Consider the following 19,495-nt stretch of genomic DNA (forward strand, 5'->3'; position numbering starts at 1 on the left):
GATTTTATGGTTTTGTCAAAATTTGAATACGGGGTAACCCAATAGCAAATTTGTGATTCATTGAACATTTTAATTCGTGGTTAACTTGTTCCAATGGAAACCATGAAAATTGATATCCCACGTATAATAATGAATCCACAGTATTTTAACCACAGAAAGAACAAAAACTAGGGTTGATTCCTATTTGCATATTTTGTTTCTGGGTATGCATATTGTAAATCTAACTAGGCAAGGGTCTAAAGATAGTTTGGTTCTAAGATGGGTTGATTGACTAAATTTAGATGATTTTATGCTGTGTCTGCGTAAATAATCTGGGTAATGGCTTAAGAACATTTTTTCAAAATAACTAACCAAAAGTCAGACAAAAGACTATTGACAAAAAGGTATATTAGCATTAATCATACTAATTTAACTACACCAGATGTGTTTTTCGACAATTTGAAGTCTAGTAAAAAATCTAATACAAACTTTGAAGAGCTGATATGATACGGAAAAAAGACCAAAATGTATAGCCAAAAATGCAGACAAGGTTTTTAATCTTTGCATTAGGGAGAGATATTTCCCTTTATAAGTTAACAAAAAAACCAACATACAGTTAATTATACTTAAATTTCAGTCTAGAAGTTACTATGTAAAGATCAACCATGTGACCATATTACGAGCAGTACTGATGCATTCTGGTATAGAAGATCATTTATTTGATGATGTTATGACAGCATTAAGTGGACCAAAGGTAGGTCATACCAATTAAGAGTTTCATTAATTTGAATTTGAACTTGAAAGTGTGAACTCAGAAACACATGTAATAATAAGAACATTTTATTTAACATGTATTTATGCAATTATATTATGCAAGCTCATATTGCTTTTCATTTATGAAAGGGAAACACTTATAGGTTAAGGCTATGCTAAACGTAGGATAACTTTAAGTTTAATGTTAGATTACGACTTACAGAAGATATGAATTAGAACTTAGTGCTGGTTAAAAGTTGTCCTCACAAAAAAGTGCAGATGGAAATGTTGACTAGATTTCTTTCAATCACAGAAAAAACAATTTTTCATGTGTTTTTCCAAGTTATGAAAAATAGGTTTGAATTATTTGCCCATTGGTAAAATTTCTATCGCATACCATGTCAGATTGATTTGATGAATATTGTATGCATACAAACTGTCTTTGTCTTTTTCATATGTATTTTTTATTGCTACCCTGGTATCTTCTGACTGTTATTTGTTTGACTTGCTCTATTGGCTCTTTAAAAGTATTTACTGGTACCTTGACATATTTGTTTTTTATTTTATTTTGTAGGTAGACAGTAAAACACATACCAAATCTTTAAACTCCTTAGGACTTTCAGAACAAGTTATATCATCTTTACTTAATTTTTTGGAAATGGAAGGACCATTTTCAAAGATTTCAAGCTTTTTGAGATGTATCACAAAAACAAAAGGGGAGGTAAGCCATTTGAATAAAATAGCCTTAAAAAATGGTTGATTTGTAAACTATTAGAAATTATTGTGCCATTATGAAGAAAAGTTAGAATGCTTTGTTATTATTTGACATTGGGCAGTTTTCTTTGTTACCAAAATCTAGCCATTAAATGATTTCTTTATATTAATATGTTAACTTTAGATTTTAATCTGATTAAAACCTGATTAAAACCTTGCACAATTGGGATTTAAAGTGAATGAAAACAAATAGCAGCATTTCATTGTTAAAATAAGAAATGTGGATTCATTTATTTTCATGGGTACCAATTTTAGTGTATTGAGGAAAAATTGTATTTTCGTTAATATCTGATTGCTTGGTTTTTCGGAAGTCTTCATACATATATACCTGTAGAAATGTGTACTGCAATGATAATATATAACATGGTTCACCTTTACCCACAAATTCAACAAAAATTGGTATCCCACAAATGATAATAAATCCACAGTATATAGAAATGGTTGGCTACTTGAGAATGTAACTTCTTCAAATGTTATTTTTTAAATGCAAAACATGAAATTCAAAGGATGTTCCAAATGAAATAAGCCTCTTTTATTTGTTTATGGTTAAGATAACCTTATTTGAATAAGTCTATGAAATAATTTGGATATATATCTGTTTGTTCTATATTTCAGGCGGCATCATTAGCTAAACAAGGATTACATGAATTAGAAACTGTTATAAACCATGCTGTGTCTATGGGGTGTAAACTTCAGGTAGAGAATAAATTACTGTAAAACGTGTGTAAAAATGGCTTCAGAACTGCAGATTTTGTTTTAATTCACTTGTTGGCATTTTAAAGAGAATTACTAAGATTTAACATTTGTTTTATTCAATCAAAATTACAAAAACAGTTAATTGAATGTTGGAGTAGCTTTGTTGGGCTTGATTTGTTTCTTGATTTGACAAAGTGTATTGAATCTAATGTCATGCTTTGCTTTGCAATGAATGTGTTCTGCTTTAGTTTCTATGAAGAACTTTGTAATGATAGACCATGGATTTTTCTCACCTCTGATGTATCGACATCTGAATATTGCATTAAAAAAAACATTATGAAGACATTGACTCTAAAGTCAAATAATCCTGCAGTTGTTAAATTATTCAATTTGTCCTTGAAGTTCTTGTTAGTGTCATCCACTATCATATACCATATGTTTACATGATATAAAATAATCTATATAAATCAGCTGCTTTACATTTTGCTTCAAGGGAAATGATAAATATATGTATGTTGAGTTTACTTTTTAAAAACATTTACAACAAGTAGAGTCAGTCTCAAAGAAGTCATTTTAACATAGGAAACATAAATAGATGCAGTTTTAATAAAACAGATAAATGTTCATGTATCTGGCAAGCTCTGATCTGTTAAGATGTAAATAAAATAAAAATTATGAGCAACACAAATTAGCAAAGATCTAAAGTTAATACAAAATATTTTATATTCCACCCTGCCCATCCTACCCTAGAAATCAACCTAAAACTGTAAAACTGTAATTATTTATAAAAGTAGATGAAGGCATGGTATGTGTGAATGTAACTTATATTTTTATTCATTTTCATTTAACTTATTTTCAGATGATTGTTTCCCTAGGATTTTTGTATAGTGTTCATCAGTATTCCGGTGTCATTTTCCAAGTCATGTGTGACCATAGGAAGAAAAATCGTAACATTCCAGATGTGCTAGCTGTTGGCGGCAGATTTGATGACTTGGTATGGAAATATTACTTTACAAAAAAATAAGAAGATGTGGGATCATTGCCAATGAGACAACTTTCCACCAGAGACTAAATAACATTGAAATTAACAACCAAAGGTTTCTGTACAGTCCACAACAATGATTTAAACCCATACCGCATAGTCAGCTTTTCAAGGTCCCCAAATGACAAATGTAAAACAATTCAAGCGAGTAATCTGGCCTAATTTATGTTTTTTGACAGACACATACAGAATGTGGTTGGGTTAAACTAGTTGGATGGTGCCTCCATGTTTAGCATCCACCCATCCATCCATCCTTTAAACAATAACTGCTTTTTCAGCCTATACAAACGGGCATTTATACCTTCATTGATATTGATGAGGATCCTGATTTTTGAAGTACAATAACAATTTTAGGGGTTTTGAACTAGATTTTGAAAGTACTTTTATATTGATTGGGTTCACGTAAATAGAGAAAAATCAATGCTTTATCAGATATATTTATTTCCTTGTCTCTTCAATAAAAAATGTACGTCTCAGATTTTTATATGTTTTTTTTTTATTGCAGATCTCAAAATTTCATTCACCCATTACTCATTCATTATCACAACAATACAGTATTACCCAGCATGCAGTTGGAGTTAGCATTCATTTTGAAAAAATTGTCTCAGCATTAGTGGATTATCCAGAGGTAATTATTACATTCTCACAAATAAATTGTACTGTTGTCAAAAATTGCTTGAATTTTATTATTTCACTTTTGATTTAGTATTAGGAACTTTTATAGTACATGTACAAAAAATGGCAAATTATAGACCTTTTTACAGTTTCTGAATGCTTATATCAGGTTGGCCTCAGCTGTTGTCTGCTCTATGGTCGGTTGTTGTTGCTTTGACACATTCCCTATTTCCATTCTCAATTTTAGACACTATATTAACTATTTAATAAATTTTATTATCAGATGAAAATGTCACATTTTGAAAGAGTTGTGAACCAAAAATGATATCAAAAATTAAAGTGAACTAAAAAAGGACATATTAATCTACACTTGGTTTGAACAGAAAGGTCTTTGATCTTACTCCTCTATGGCAGACTTGACAGAGAGGCGACAAATAATTTTTATATTTTTTCTATTTAACCTTGCACATTTGCACATTAGGAGAGCATGCAACAGCAAGAACAATAAGGCAGATGTTTACCAAATGGTAATGACATTGTTTTTAAAAAAGATTTTGCAAAATTAACTTTTGCCCAGTTTTGGTTAACTTTTACAGGAAACATAAATCTAATGACGAGATTAATTTAAATTTGATTCGTGGTCGGCCTATGAAAAATTAAGAATTTACTGTCGCGACAGGCACTGGACCTCGGTAGACATTAATTTATAACAGTACGTTTTATAAAAATTATATGCAATGACCAATAAAAATCTTTGTTACATACAAATTTCATTTTAATATTTTACCATGCTGGCTATTTTTCAGTACCAGCCAAGTACTCGCTGTGATATATTAGTATGTGCCATAGGACATAAACCAATGTTAAAGGATAGAATGACCATCATTAAAGATTTATGGGCTGCTGGTCTAAAGGCAGAATTACTGCTGGAAACTATTCAGGTACTGGTCCTATACTTTTAAATTAATGAAATGAGATCTAGAATGCATTGGAAAGAGAAGTCTAACTGTAAAAAATCACTAAAAATAGATATCTCGACTTCACATGTGGCTTTCAACAATGGGCAAGAACATTTATACATAAACTGTGTGGCATGTTATTAATAACTTTTGTTTTAAAATCTTAAATGCAGTGCAACTAGCCTAAACCAAACACCTTAAGGAAAGAAGAGTTAGTGTGGTTTATTAATGTTCAAAATATATAAATATGTGAATAAGGGGACTTTGAAACAAGACTAGTTTTGATAAGCAAATGGTTTAGACATAGTTTGGTTTAGTCAGGTTTCACTGTAATCAATTTAACAGATTTCATGAAGGATCTGATTTTTCTAAGTGATTTCTAAATATTTTGAAAATTCTTTGAATTTTAGTGTACAGTTCTTTTTAAATTTTTTGTGTTAGTTCAATTACAAATTTACATACTCAATCAAATTCATGTTTTCTTTTCTAAATCACAAGTTCGAATGCAAAAATCTACAAAAAAAATTTTTGCTCAGACCACAGAAATAGGAATAAACAAAGATGAGAATTTTCACAGTAGGCAAATGAAACATAACAGAAGCAGGAACTTCTGATCTGAGCAACAGGCAAAATATGCTCCCCTACTTCAATTGCATAGTGTTGTTATACTTTAAGGCAGAGCACACTCAAATTTTAAACAATGGTGATCTTTGGACTTTAACATTCATGATTGTTTTACAGGCACAAGAAGATATACAAGATATTTGTAGATCGGCTGGTATATCACATATGGTGGTCATCAAAGACGGAGATAGTATAAAGGTATGTGGAATTTTGTTATTCTGTAGCAAAAATATCCTGGCTGATTATGAAATTTGATTGGTTACTTTTTCGGCCAATTCCCTTCTTGAAAAAAGAACACATGGGAAAAAAACACAAATCAGTAAAAACTAAAAACAAAAAATAGCAGTGCAATACTTCAAAGTTTGACCTTGTTAGTGGTTATTGGCAAATATTAAAAAAAAAATCCAAATCACATTTCATTGAAAGGATCTCAGGTTTTTTACCTGTTATTGTCTAGCAGAATTTATATTGCCTTTGTTTTGATTTGTTTGTAGGTCAGATCAATTGATAAAGACAAGATAGCAGAGAAGAAGCTGACACCCAATGATCCATCACTGACTGAGTTCTTACTGCAAAAAATACAATCAAATAAAATGTAAGATTTTTTTTTTATTATTTCAAGAAATAATCTGTGACCAACCCAATACTTGTTAATATTTAATAACAATTCAAATTTATACAAGTGTAAACTTCTGTCTCTCAGTTAATCTGAATTTGCATGAATTTTAAGTAGAGCTTCTTAGATAGCTTATATCATGAAAAAAAGTTCTGTAAAACTGTTATTTAGTGTATTTATTCATTGTTGTACTGTGTACACAAAAGTTTAAAATGAGACAGTGTTCCAATTCTCAAGAAACTAAATATATATTGGTCCATTATTGGATTTGTACTAATTCTTTTACAGTGAACAAAATGACACAAAGAGCCAGTTAGGTGTGTGCAATATTACATTTTCTCAGCCTCATTCTGAAACTGTCCAATCACAATCAAACTCTTCAAACATGACCTTGAACTTCATCTTCATCATGATGGAAGGAAAGCTTGCTCTCAATACCAGAAAGAAGTATGAACTACAGGTAAACTTTATATATTGATTTGTCTTAAACTTTGTTAAGTGCATTATAGCCTTTAACCTGAGATGATTATAAATGTTCATTTGCAAATATTGTATGTAATTTGTACAAAGTCAAAATACAAATTATAATGTGTACAATATTTTTGTTCAAATTATAATTTGTACAAAATGATAACTTGTACACAACATATATATTCTAAAACATTCAGTGGCATATATTGTTGATGATGGCAAATAGGTTCTGGCTTGCAATGATTTTAAACAAGAATAATTGAATTTAATTATTAAATGAATAAATAGATTATAATACATTTAATTGATGCATTCATAATTTGGAATACCTGATGGCAAATAAGGGTTTGGGACCAGATTTTTCATTTCACTGAACTTTAATTTTGATAGTGCAAATAGGGCAATGGGTCCAGTGGACTTGTATTCCTGTTTTTTTCAAAACTTGTTTTAACCTTATAAAGATATTTAATAAAAACATTGATATAAGTTTATAATTAGTTATCAAAGGTACCAGGATTATAGTTAAGTACGCCAGATGTGCGTTGTGTCTACATAGACTCATCAGTGACGCTCATATCAAAATATTTATAAAGCCAAACTAGTACGAAGTTGAAGAGCATTGAGGGTCCAAAATTTCCAAAAAGTTGTGCCAAATACAGCTAAGGTAATCGCTATAAATGCTTTGACGAAAGTGCAGCTCTATTGTTTGTTAGTTATTTGTTTTCAAAATAGTTCATATATTGTAATTTCTCATCATGTATTTTAAATATGGTAAACTTTCACATGTACCATTGCAGATTCATGGGAAGGTGACGACCAGTTTGTCATGGTTACCTGGGAAGACATGTGACGTGGTGGCAGTAGAACTGAATGTGTCAGTTATAAAGACAGTTGCTGCCTATCTTGAGGTACTATATAGAAAATGAGGTTAAGAAATTATAATAAACAGCTTTTAAGGGCTAAACCACTAGTTTTAATGCATTCCAAAACCATTTTTTAACAGTGTGATTTTGAAATGATGAATTGAAAATCTTATTCAAGTCTTATAAAAAATTACAATATTATTATTATGCTTTTTTTAGGAATAAAGAATAAAAAATGATTATTATGCTTTGCCTACAAAAGTTACAGAACATTATGCCTCTGCAAAAAAGTCTTCAGGAAGTAATTTAAAATTTAAAAGTTCTGAAAAATTTCAATAATTACAAATATTTTTTGTTAAATGAGTCTATTAACCAGGTTTTAGGCAGGTTCGAGTTTTGTTTTAATGAAGTTTGTTGTTTCATCCCCTTAAAACTTAAAAATATGTGATAGTGTATTCATGGCATGGTGTTTGATGAACACATACTTTTAACTTTGCTTTTTGTTTGAAATATTTTATAATATTTTTCCTTGTATCTTTGTATTAAAGTTGAATGGTAACCAAAAGGATTTTAACTTGAGTATCAGCAGTATTATAGAAAAGTGAGTACATCTGTATTTTTATTTATCAACTAGTGTAGTTCTCTCCCCTACAACCAGGATAATTGTAGTTAGTCACTTTCATGCTGGTATCAGAGTAACTCTCGCTAATTAGAAATTCTCCACTCCGGGGGTTGGAATCCCCCTTTTTTTTTGGACAATCAATGCATTTGAATGGGGACATATAATTGGAACCCCCCCCCCCCCCTCCGTAACCCCACCCCCCTTTTTAAAATGGCCGGATCCGACCCTGCCAACAGAAAACATGATGTGGATGTAAGTTACTAAAATTATATTCATGAAGCCCGGAAATGATAACAGATCCAAAGTTTCTTCTATTAATAACTTTTCAATTTGACATGGATTGTGAGATTTAAGATTCTACTGTTTTCTTTTCATTTTAGGCATCCAAAACATCGTAAATATCTGAGTAATGTATTTGATCAGATATTCGAGTTAAAGTTTGAGAGGAAGACTGGTAATGATAAAGGGTAAGACCTTTATTTTATACTTAGTAGTAAAAACAGGTAAAGGAGTAAGTTCGGTAAGGGCCATAAATGGCCCCAATTATAAAGTCCATAGTTACAAGACAATAAATGTTTTAAGTTGCGGTAAAGACATGAGAGAATGTTGAACAGAACTGTTTTTGTCAAAGTTTAATTCTAACACGTTAATTTTTACATCCCAAAAAGGTCAACATAAGGGATTTTGGTGAAATTTAACAAAATCAGCTGGATTTCAACCAAATAAAGGACCAGGAAACATAGAGCGCAGGTGCCAAGCTTAAGATTCAGATAAGCTACTTGAAATATCTGCACAAACATTATTTTAAAAGATCTTTGTTGTTGACGTATGCGCTCTATGTTTCCTGTCCAATAATCTATGTAAATTTATCCATTTTCATTGATTTTTTCGTGAAAAATCTGTATCAGTACCATGATGATATTGGTAAAAGTCATGGATGCCCAGCCCCATATGTAACCCCAACAGAAAAAACAAACAAACCAAAAAAACCACATCCTTAAAATTCTCCCATCTGGCAGTAAAACCCTTGATAAGAAGGTTATTCAGATTTTGTATATACACAGCAATGTCTGTTTGGAATAGGGAAGGTAAATCTGAATTCTCTTGTTGGGTGAGTGCCACATTCTCTGCATAATAAAGATCTTTTGCAACCACTGAGTGATCTGTTAATGGACAGATACAGGGGAAAAGGTCCCTTTCATCCGGCCGATCGGTGAAAAAATTGCTCAAATAATGAGGAAAGCACCAATTTTTGCATGATGGTATATTTTTGTGTACTGATCAATATTAGCTATGGACCCACCCTCAAAATTCAATATGGCGGCTTATTTCAAGATGGCTGCCATACGTTCTAAAGTATTTTCCAGTATTGACAAATCAAAGTGGATTTGATGCTGGGTGCACAAAAATCAACATATTTGAATGATTTGGAGTACTTAGCAAGATTTTGTTTTTTTTAAATACAAAATGGCGGCTATTTTCAAAATGGCCGCCTTGAAAAATAAGCAAATATTCATTATTGGGAATTGACCTGAATATAAGGTTTTTATTGATGCATATATGTATAGTGTCATTTGGTATCTGTCCTAGTTCTGTCCGTTCTAATATTGCCTTGCTTGTCATTTCGTACAAAAGTAGTAGCTTTCATAAAAAACTGCAGTAGTAGCTTTCATTAAAAACTGCAGTAGTAGCTTCCATTAAAAGCTGCACTATTTGATGTCTTGGTCACACATAAAAGCTGTGATTTGGTATTTATCTGCCTTAGGATATTATTCAGTCTACATGTATATCTTATCTCTTGGGTCGCAATAGTTTGCAATTTAACACATTAAACTTTGAATTACAAATCAGTTAAACACTTATCATTGAAATGGCAGGAATTGATGACAAAAAGGACAATAACATTGAAATGGAAGAAACTGAATCACTTGGGGTAATGAAGAAACCAACAGCTGAAGACGCTTTAACAGGGAACAGCTCAGAAATGACTATTAAACAATTGAACCAAGAATATTTAGAAGATAGAAAATCAAATGCTCAAAGAACAGCTGAGATTTACCGCAATATAAAACAGAGCAAAGCACAAATATATAAAATATATGTTGGTCTCATTACGTTTCAAGCTGAACAGAAAGAGGCACTACATATTAATAACAAACAGATTAATACAATATCTCAGCAACTTCAGCAGTCTGAAGACAGGATAGACCAGTAATAATTGCTTGGCAGAATTGATGGTCAGACCAATAAGATATTCAATGTTGTGGTGAGACGAATGAACAAGCTGACAACAACTGAGAAAGGGGACAATTCAAAAATGCATTTGAACAGCAGGTTACCTTCCAACAACTGGTATCTGTTGTAAATGAAACAGTGGACAATCGAAATAGTTAATATTTCTGCAATGGACACATCATCTAAGCCAAAATTTGACCTTAGCCAGTACAACGCAAGTTTACCAAAAGTACACAACAAATTCCATGACGTTGGTCTTTCCCCAATTGTAGTTCGCATGAACCATCAACCGTGCTAACTTTGTTCAAGGTATCTTCACCTTATGTCAAAAGTCCTATGTCAGGCCCCTTGGCCCTGCATGAGACAGTTCAAATTATTCAACAACGATCTCCATTTAAGAACATACTATAAACCTCTAGTAATGATAAAGGATACCAGCAAAAGGCTCATGTGTCTTCTTACGCACACTAATCATCTACTATGAGTCAATAAAATTTGGTTCAGATCAGCACACAAATACAGAAACAATTGGCTGCCAGTGGATTCTATCTAGTTTCTCAAATGATGAATGCAGTGCCTCCTTACGGTATCATCCCGTCGAGTCGAGTCAATGGCAAATCCTACATTCATCACTTCAATTATGACAACCTCGTCCGCTTCTAAAGCTCTAACATGCTTCCCATAACAGCAACCTGACTCCATTTGCCAATCCAGGAAAGGGCAGAGAAAACAAAAAGAGTGGCAACAGCTCTTCTTCAGACTCCTCATTGGAGAGAGAATATACTCGATGGCAAGAAAATTTGTACAAGGGAGCAGAGCCGAAGCCCACAGCTGCCAAAAATGCAAAAACTCATTTGAAGAGGATCCATCACTTGGAAGGCGTTCATTTACCAATTTGCACGAACTGACGGTAGATAACAATGGGAAATCAGGAAACATGTATGTAGGCTCCTAATAGTCAGGCTGATGTTGGCTATGAGTACGCTCGCAAGGTTAACACAGATGATGATTCCAAGGCCTCAAAAAAAAATTCATTTGGAGCAGCGCTTCAGCAAGAAAGACGATCAAACCAGATTGGAAGCAAAACATTCCGTCGAGGATGTAAAGACAAAAGATTCTTCAAGGCATTTAATAGAGAGGAACCAGAAACATTAATCAAGGCGTTAAAATAATTGAAAAAATCAAAGGCAAACCAGATGGCGATATATGGATAAATTATGCCAATTGTGACCATCGATAAGTCTACTTTGCTGATGGCACAGTATCACCGACCGAAAAAGAAAATATGAGCAGTCCTTTGGATTATGAGTTGCATAACCTCACACAAATTATCACAAAACTAGCTGATGGTTCTTTTGATCAATACTCATGGAAGATCACCAGTTCAATGGAAATCACCTGATCAATAAACACGTGAAAGATCACTTGAGCAATACAATCGAGGTAAAATTGGCAGATAGAAGTACACCCAAGCTTAATGCCTATTGATCAGCAATACCCCCACTAAGCTAGAGATCATATAGTCCCTAAAGACAACAGTTAGTATCTCCACGGACAAACTCTAGAAATCCCAAATATTTCAGACAACGGTCACTTTCACCAGGATACGGAGCAAATCAAAGTGTAATCCCAACAATGGAGCAAAAGGTTGGGACAGTAGGACAACTCAGATTTCAAAGTCTATTGGCCATGAAACATCACCTCATCACAAAATCGAACAGAGGCCCACTGTCTCGTCCAATATTGCCACCGGACGAACCATTTGGAAGAGCGTAGTAGTACGAGGTACTATACATGACCAGAATGTGAGCATGATTGTGAACTATGCTGCAATGATAACATTAATGCGAAATTAATTCCGGCAGAAAATGGAGATTTAGAAAACGTAACGCTACGTGGTTTGGATTATCAGCTTGTTATTGGGTTGATTATAAGGAACGACTCTAGACATTAATAGAGTAAACATACAATGAGATGTGTGCAAAGAGCCATTAACATACGATGTTATACTTAGGCTAGTTATTTTGGACACACTGAGCGCAGTGATAAACCTGAGTTCATGTACCCCAACAATTACCAACAACAATAAAGTGATAAATGTGTCATTTGTTAATAGTGGAAACGAGATTTTACTCAGCTAGTTTGCATAAAACGAACCATCACAGTTCCGCCAAATTCAAACATGATTGTTACCATTAAAACTAATAAAAGTGCAGATCAGGAGTGCATTTTAAGACCATGTTCGCTCAATAGTTGCAAGTTGGTTACGCACGTAGTTGGAAAAGGAAATAGTTGCCACTTAACCATTTTAGATGATGGCAATCGTCTTATCCGCCTGAAGAAAGGTGAAAACGCGATAAGTGACGTAAGACGTGGCATTGGTGAGGCACAGGACAAGGTGCCCTTGGCACTGCCTCAAAGTTCAAATGAGTTACCTACTATTCCATCACATTTAACCGACCTTTATTAACGTCAATCGACTCGTTTAAACCTATTTCATTCCAACCATTAAAACTGAAAGATTTTCAAGAACAATTACAATAACATGTTGCATATTGATTAACATTTTGAATTTCACTATTTGTTTTCGTATATGCAGCCGTATTTGCAACTTATGTGTTAAAGGAATAAACAAATTATGTATTTTATACTTTAAAATTAATTGATAAAAAATTCAAGAACATGAAGTAAATTTTTAAAGAATCATTAGGCCACACCAATTTGATTCCTTGTTCGACGGACCCACCCGCACAGATTTTTTTTATTTTTATTATTTTCCCGCTTCCCGCATTAGGAAATGAAATCATGTCAATTTCCCGCACCGTTTTTTTGTAAATATTATATAAAGATCTCAACATTTTTTTTTTTAAATCACAGTCTAGCCTTTATATAACGATTTTTAACCTATCAGCACCCCACAACACTGTAAATATCTGCGAGAACATTTGTTTCAGCATGAAACCAATTAATTTCAAGCGGGAGTGCTCCGATATAAATAGAAATACCAGTACAGAACAAAACGTTGGTTTCTTTCCCCCTAACTTATATTCCCTATAAAAAAATGTTTGTTGTTAAAATAAAGTACAAAGAACTTCTGGAGGATTTGCCTTCAACTGCAATTATAATGTATGGTGACGGTCATATCCGCTGCAGGTTTGTGCACCTGTCCTGCTTGATTCATAGACCTGTCGTTCAGCAGTTATCGTTTGCTGATGTGGTTCATTGGTATTTTCCCGTTTGGAAATATAATTTAGATCGTTGGTTTTCCTGTTCGAATTGTGTACAATACTAAGTTGTGGTCCCTTATAGCTTGCTGGTTGGTCTTGATCAAAGCACTGTGTAAAAGGCCGTACTTTGACCTATGTTTGTTATTATCAGGTTGTGACCAACCCTCCCTCAGACAAGGGCCTTGAAGGGGTCATTTTACCATGTTTACTGTTCAGTCTGTTGTAGAAAAGAAAATAGAAATACTAAGGATTTGTACAGTGCTACAATTAATTCAGAAGAAAATACCGTTTAAATAAAAACTTTTATTTAGGCTTAGCAGGTAGTCATAATCATATATATACATATGTCAAGAATATAATACAAATGAAATACAAAGTGATCATAGATTATAACTGACAAATAAACTAAATTAAAGAACTACTAAGTAGTATCTTCATAAATTTAAAGAATGAAGCATAACAAATTAAAAATTCTATGAAATACAAATGAAATATAAATTTCATACCCGCCTCGTACAAACATATTCCACCTTAAGGGAATGGGAGGGAGGGTTTTGAAAAAAGAACAAACGACGAAACACAATGTTCTTTAACAAATTGGCTACGCTGATAGAAGTTTCAACGACAAACTAAGACATATTTAAACATAAAAATTCTAAATTATTAAAATGTTGACTACCTGTTTTCTGGTGTTTCTGAAAAGTGAAATTCAAAAGTGAGTTCTACTTTTAAATTGAATTTTTTATCCAATATAAATTACTGTACTGCGTGACCAATAAAAAACGAGTTTAATTTAATTTAGAAAGCAGAGCAACTAAACCTTGACCAGATATGTGCTCACTGTTAAATGAAGTGAGACCAATTGTCCATTTACCAGTTCACTAAATTGTTTTTCTGATTCTTCATTAATTAATCATTTTTAATCAAAAATTTACATATACAAAACCTTTGACAACTTAGAATTTTTTACTCAAAAAGAGGAGAAAAACATTATATTTTAAACAACTTTTTCTAAAAGAGGGATGGGTCCACTTATTTTGAATAATATTAAACTGTTAAAGTAAATGTGTTAACATGGTTAGAGTCCAGGAATATTACAAAATTCTTGGACATGTTTTGACCATTTAATACCAAATATTATAGTTCTTTTGGAAAATATAAGCCCTTTTGTACTTAAAGTGTTTTTACAAAAAAATATATTGTAAAATTAATATTTTGACCCCTCATAAAAGGGATATTCATAACATTAAGGGGTTGTTCTGAACCTGATTATGACTTGGATGAAGAATTGTCTGATTGTCAGTCACACATACATAGACCAGATTTAATTATTCAATTATTTCTTGTTGAACAGGGAAAAAATACTTCATAAATTAAAGAAATGTCAAAGTACAAGTGATAAATCAAGTTTTAATATAGTAAAAACCTACTATTTTATGTTTACAAAAAAAAATTATAATCGCTCGCCTTTACTTTTTAAGCTTCGCCTCAAAATTTTGCAAATTAAATATTTTTTTATTAAAATTTTCAAATCGCTCGCTCGCCCCAATTTTTGGAGTCCAAAAATCCGTAGAACAAGATATTGAATTGGTGTGGCCTTCCTTTCATTTCCGAAATTATATAGAATACCTTTAGATCAATCTTGAATTTTTTAACGTTTTTCCGCCATCTTGAAAATGGCAGCCATATTGGATTTTTCAGAGTTGGTCCATAGCTGAAATCAAAGGGTATATAACCAAGAACTACTATGCAAAGTTTCATGCTTTCCTCATCAAGTGAGCAATTCTGCTCTATATCTGCACCAATCGGCCGGACTACTTTGTTACCAACATCACTTTCTAGTGACAGTTCAATTTTCACCTACATCCAGTGCAATTGACCTTCTAGGTAGGACTTCGAGTCTTATTCTTCGCGGTAAAAACTTTAAGCGTATCTTCCTTGCAAAACAGATATATTTATTAGCAAAAATTGGACTTACGACACTTGACTATTAGGGCCATTCCTGCTCTCATTATGTTGCTTTCCAAAATTGCAAAAACAATACAGTTTTCTAATCATTTTATGCCATTTTATGTATCATGAGTTTTATTGATAATAGAATATGATGATTAAGTCTGTGCACTTTAATGTAAAAAAAAAATTTGACAAGTAATGATAGGTAATATCAATTGATCAATAAGAATGTAAAAAAGATATATAACATCTTGAATTGTTTACTTTAATTTATACTTTATCAATATACTTGGAACATATTTTTACATGTTGGTTGATAGTATAGTACATACCGGTAATCATATTTTTAGGTACTATGATACATAAATAGTTATGTGGTAGATTTCATATATAACATTTTATTTATTTAGCTCATATTAAAAATCTTTTTCAATAACTCCCTGAGGGTTTTGTAGTTGGTCTGTTTCAAGCAGCAATTGTGTTTGCTTTTGCTGCACTTCAGTGTTTATGATGTTGCGCTGTTTTCCTCTTATAGTTGATGTGTTTCCCTATGTTTTAGTTTGTACCAGTATTTGTTTTTGCTTAATGGTATTATGACTGTTGAACAGGGGTATACTAATGTTGCCTTTATTTACACTAAAATGCATTGTTTATTTTTAGCTCACCTGGCCCGAAGGGCCAAGTGAGCTTTTCTCATCACTTGGCGTCCGGCGTCCGTCGTCGTCGTCGTCGTCCGTCGTCCGTCGTCGTCCGTCGTCGTCCGTCGTCGTTAACTTTTACAAAAATCTTCTCCTCTGAAACTACTGGGCCAAATCAAACCAAACTTGGCCACAATCATCTTTAGGGTATCTAGTTTAAAAAATGTGTGGCGTGACCCGGTCAACCAACCAAGATGGCCGCCACGGCTAAAAATAGAACATAGGGGTAAAATGCAGTTTTTGGCTTATAACTCAAAAACCAAAGCATTTAGAGCAAATCTGACATGGGGTAAAAATGTTTATCAGGTCAAGATCTATCTGCCCTGAAATTTTCAGATGAATCGGTCAATCGGTTGTTGGGTTGCTGCCCCTGAATTGGTAATTTTGAAGAAATTTTGCTGTTTTTGGTTATTATCTTGAATATTATTATAGTTAGAGATAAACTGTAACAGCAATAATGTTCAGCAAAGTAAGATCTACAAATAAGTCAACATGACCAAAATGGTCAGTTGACCCGTTTAGGAGTTATTGCCCTTTATAGTCAATTTTTAACCATTTTTCGTTAATTAAAGTAATCTTTTACAAAAATCTTCTCCTCTGAAACTACTTGGCCAAATTAATCCAAACTTGGCCACAATCATCTTTAGGGTATCTAGTTTAAAAAATGTGTGGCGTGACCTGGTCAACCAACCAAGATGGCCGCCACGGCTAAAAATAGAACAAAGGGGTAAAATGCAGTTTTTGGCTTATAACTCAAAAACCAAAGCATTTTGAGGAAATCTGACATGGGATAAAAATGTTTATCAGGTCAAGATCTATCTGCCCTAAAATTTTCAGATGAATCGGTCAATCGGTTGTTGGGTTGCTGCCCCTGAATTGGTAATTTTGAGGAAATTTTGCTGTTTTTGGTTATTATCTTGAATATTATTATAGATAGAGATAAACTGTAAACAGCAATAATGTTCAGCAAAGTAAGATCTACAAATAAGTCAACATGACCAAAATGGTCAGTTGACCCGTTTAGGAGTTATTGCCCTTTATAGTCAATTTTTAACCATTTTTCGTAAATTAAAGTTATCTTTTACAAAAATCTTCTCCTCTGAAACTACTTGGCCAAATTAATCCAAACTTGGCCACAATCATCTTTGGGGTATCTAGTTAAAAAAATGTGTGGCGTGACCTGGTCAACCAACCAAGATGGCCGCCACCGCTAAAAATAGAACATAGGGGTAAAATGCAGTTTTTGGCTTATAACTCAAAAACCAAAGCATTTTGAGGAAATCTGACATGGGATAAAAATGTTTATCAGGTCAAGAACTATCTGCCCTGAAATTTTCAGATGAATTGGTCAATCGGTTGTTGGGTTGCTGCCCCTGAATTGGTAATTTTGAGGAAATTTTGCTGTTTTTGGTTATTATCTTGAATATTATTATAGATAGAGATAAATTGTAAACAGCAATAATGTTCAGCAAAGTAAGATCTACAAATAAGTCAACATGACCAAAATGGTCAGTTGACCCCTTTAGGAGTTATTGCCCTTTATAGTCAATCTTTAACCATTTTTCATAAATCTAAGTAATCTTTTACAAAATCTCCACTGAAACTACTAGGCCACAATCATCTTTGGGGTATCTAGTTTGAAAAATGTGTCCGATGACCTGGCCATTCAACCAAGATGGCCGCCACGGCTAAAAATAGAACATAGGGGTAAAATGCAGTTTTTTGCTTATAACTATGAAACCAAAGCATCTAGAGCAAATCTGACAAGAAGTTAAATTGTTAATCAAGTCAATATCTATCTGCCCTGAATTTTTCAGATGAATTGGACAACTGGTTGTTGGGTTGCTGCCCTCCAATTGGTAATTTTTAAAGAAATTTTGCCGTTTTTGGTTATCTTGAATACTATTATAGATAGCGATAAACTGTAAACAGCAATAATGTTCAGCAAAGTAAGATCTACAAATAAGTCAACATGACCTAAATGGTCAATTGACCCCTTAAGGAGTTATTGCCTTTTATAGTCAATTTTTAACAATTTTCATTAATTTGGTAAATTTATGTAAATTTTTACCAAATATAGTTCTCTGTTACTAATGGGCAAAGTTCATGATAGATATAATTGTAAGAAGCAAAATCGTTCAGTAAAGTAAGAACTTCAAACACATCACCATCACCAAAATACAATTTTGTCATGAATCCATTTGTGTCCTTTGTTTAATATGCACATAGACCAAGGTGAGCGACACAGGCTCTTTAGAGCCTCTAGTTTTATTTATAGGTGTGACTTTATAGTATTATATGGACTAAAAGATGATAGTGTCAAACTTTTGTCATGACCAAGGAACAGGGATACTCATATTTAGTCTGTGATAAATTTATGTATATTATGTACATTGTACTAGAAAATGTATAAAATGATCATTTAGGGTCAATAAGGGTATTATATTTTATGAATATTATATTTATGCCAAATTTTATTTAAGTTTTTATGAAATATATGAATTGTCACATTCTGTCAAGATTTCAAGAAAAAAACTTTGAGTGAAAGAAAGGAAGCCAGTCTGTATTTAATTTTATACCTTACAAAATAAAATTATTTTCCTTTGTAAAATTTAAAAAAATGTATACTGTAAAATGAAATACCATGTCTGTGTTCAAACTGTACTTCAATCTTGTTTGAAAACAAGTACAATGAAAATAATTTGTTGATTAGATATTGGAAACAGTTTTTATTGGTTTTAGTTTCAGGTTATATGTAAGAGTTCAGTTTTATTCTAATGTTTGTTGATAGTACTGTTATTAATTAATAGTACTTCATTAAAATTTCAAACCAACTTAAGCCAACTTCATATATTATGTACCAGTACTGTATGTCTTAAATAATGTTCCTTTCATGATTAAACAGAGGAACACAAAAAGTAGCTTTGGTCCCTTTTTATTCTCATAGAATGTAGCTTGTTTAACTTCTTTTGTCCAGCAGGTGACACACTTAGAAAGATATATAGTAAAACAAATTGGACACAATTTTAATACTGGGACTTTTAAGGAATTATTACTATTTAACACATGCAGTAGTGGATTAGGGTGGAGGTGGCCAAAAAATTAAAAAGATATATTAAATGTTAGTCTGCTGCTCTAATTTAAAATAACAAGGATTTCATGTGGTTGCTTAAAATGAAAACAACTTTGACATTTAAACAAAATAAAGTAATAAAATCATTAGTCTTGTGTGTAGTTTTCAAAATACGAGACATTTAGAAAATGGCGGGAAAAGGGTTTTCTTCAAACTTTAATATTTGTTAACATTGGAATTGTTTTTTACCCTTTAAACCAAGAAAAAATAACAAGGATTTCATGCCGCCGGATCA

At 32.5% G+C, this 19,495-nt stretch overlaps 1 protein-coding gene across 1 annotated transcript in view; it reads left to right on the plus strand.

The window, feature by feature from the left end:
* Positions 1 to 19,248, plus strand: part of LOC134711161 (eIF-2-alpha kinase GCN2-like) — an 84,145-nt gene extending 64,897 nt beyond the window's left edge. The window contains exons 25-37 of the mRNA XM_063571607.1: positions 617 to 733; positions 1,307 to 1,453; positions 2,122 to 2,202; positions 3,062 to 3,196; positions 3,750 to 3,872; positions 4,666 to 4,800; positions 5,560 to 5,640; positions 5,937 to 6,037; positions 6,347 to 6,518; positions 7,327 to 7,437; positions 7,941 to 7,993; positions 8,395 to 8,481; positions 18,406 to 19,248. Of these exons, the coding sequence (XP_063427677.1) occupies positions 617 to 733; positions 1,307 to 1,453; positions 2,122 to 2,202; positions 3,062 to 3,196; positions 3,750 to 3,872; positions 4,666 to 4,800; positions 5,560 to 5,640; positions 5,937 to 6,037; positions 6,347 to 6,518; positions 7,327 to 7,437; positions 7,941 to 7,993; positions 8,395 to 8,481; positions 18,406 to 18,463 (1,401 nt within the window). The 3' untranslated portion in view covers positions 18,464 to 19,248. The remainder of the gene's footprint in view (positions 1 to 616; positions 734 to 1,306; positions 1,454 to 2,121; positions 2,203 to 3,061; positions 3,197 to 3,749; positions 3,873 to 4,665; positions 4,801 to 5,559; positions 5,641 to 5,936; positions 6,038 to 6,346; positions 6,519 to 7,326; positions 7,438 to 7,940; positions 7,994 to 8,394; positions 8,482 to 18,405) is intronic.
* Positions 19,249 to 19,495: the final 247 nt, after the last annotated feature.

This window comes from Mytilus trossulus, chromosome 3 (assembly GCF_036588685.1).
Source record: "Mytilus trossulus isolate FHL-02 chromosome 3, PNRI_Mtr1.1.1.hap1, whole genome shotgun sequence".
Lineage (NCBI taxonomy): Eukaryota > Metazoa > Mollusca > Bivalvia > Mytilida > Mytilidae > Mytilus > Mytilus trossulus.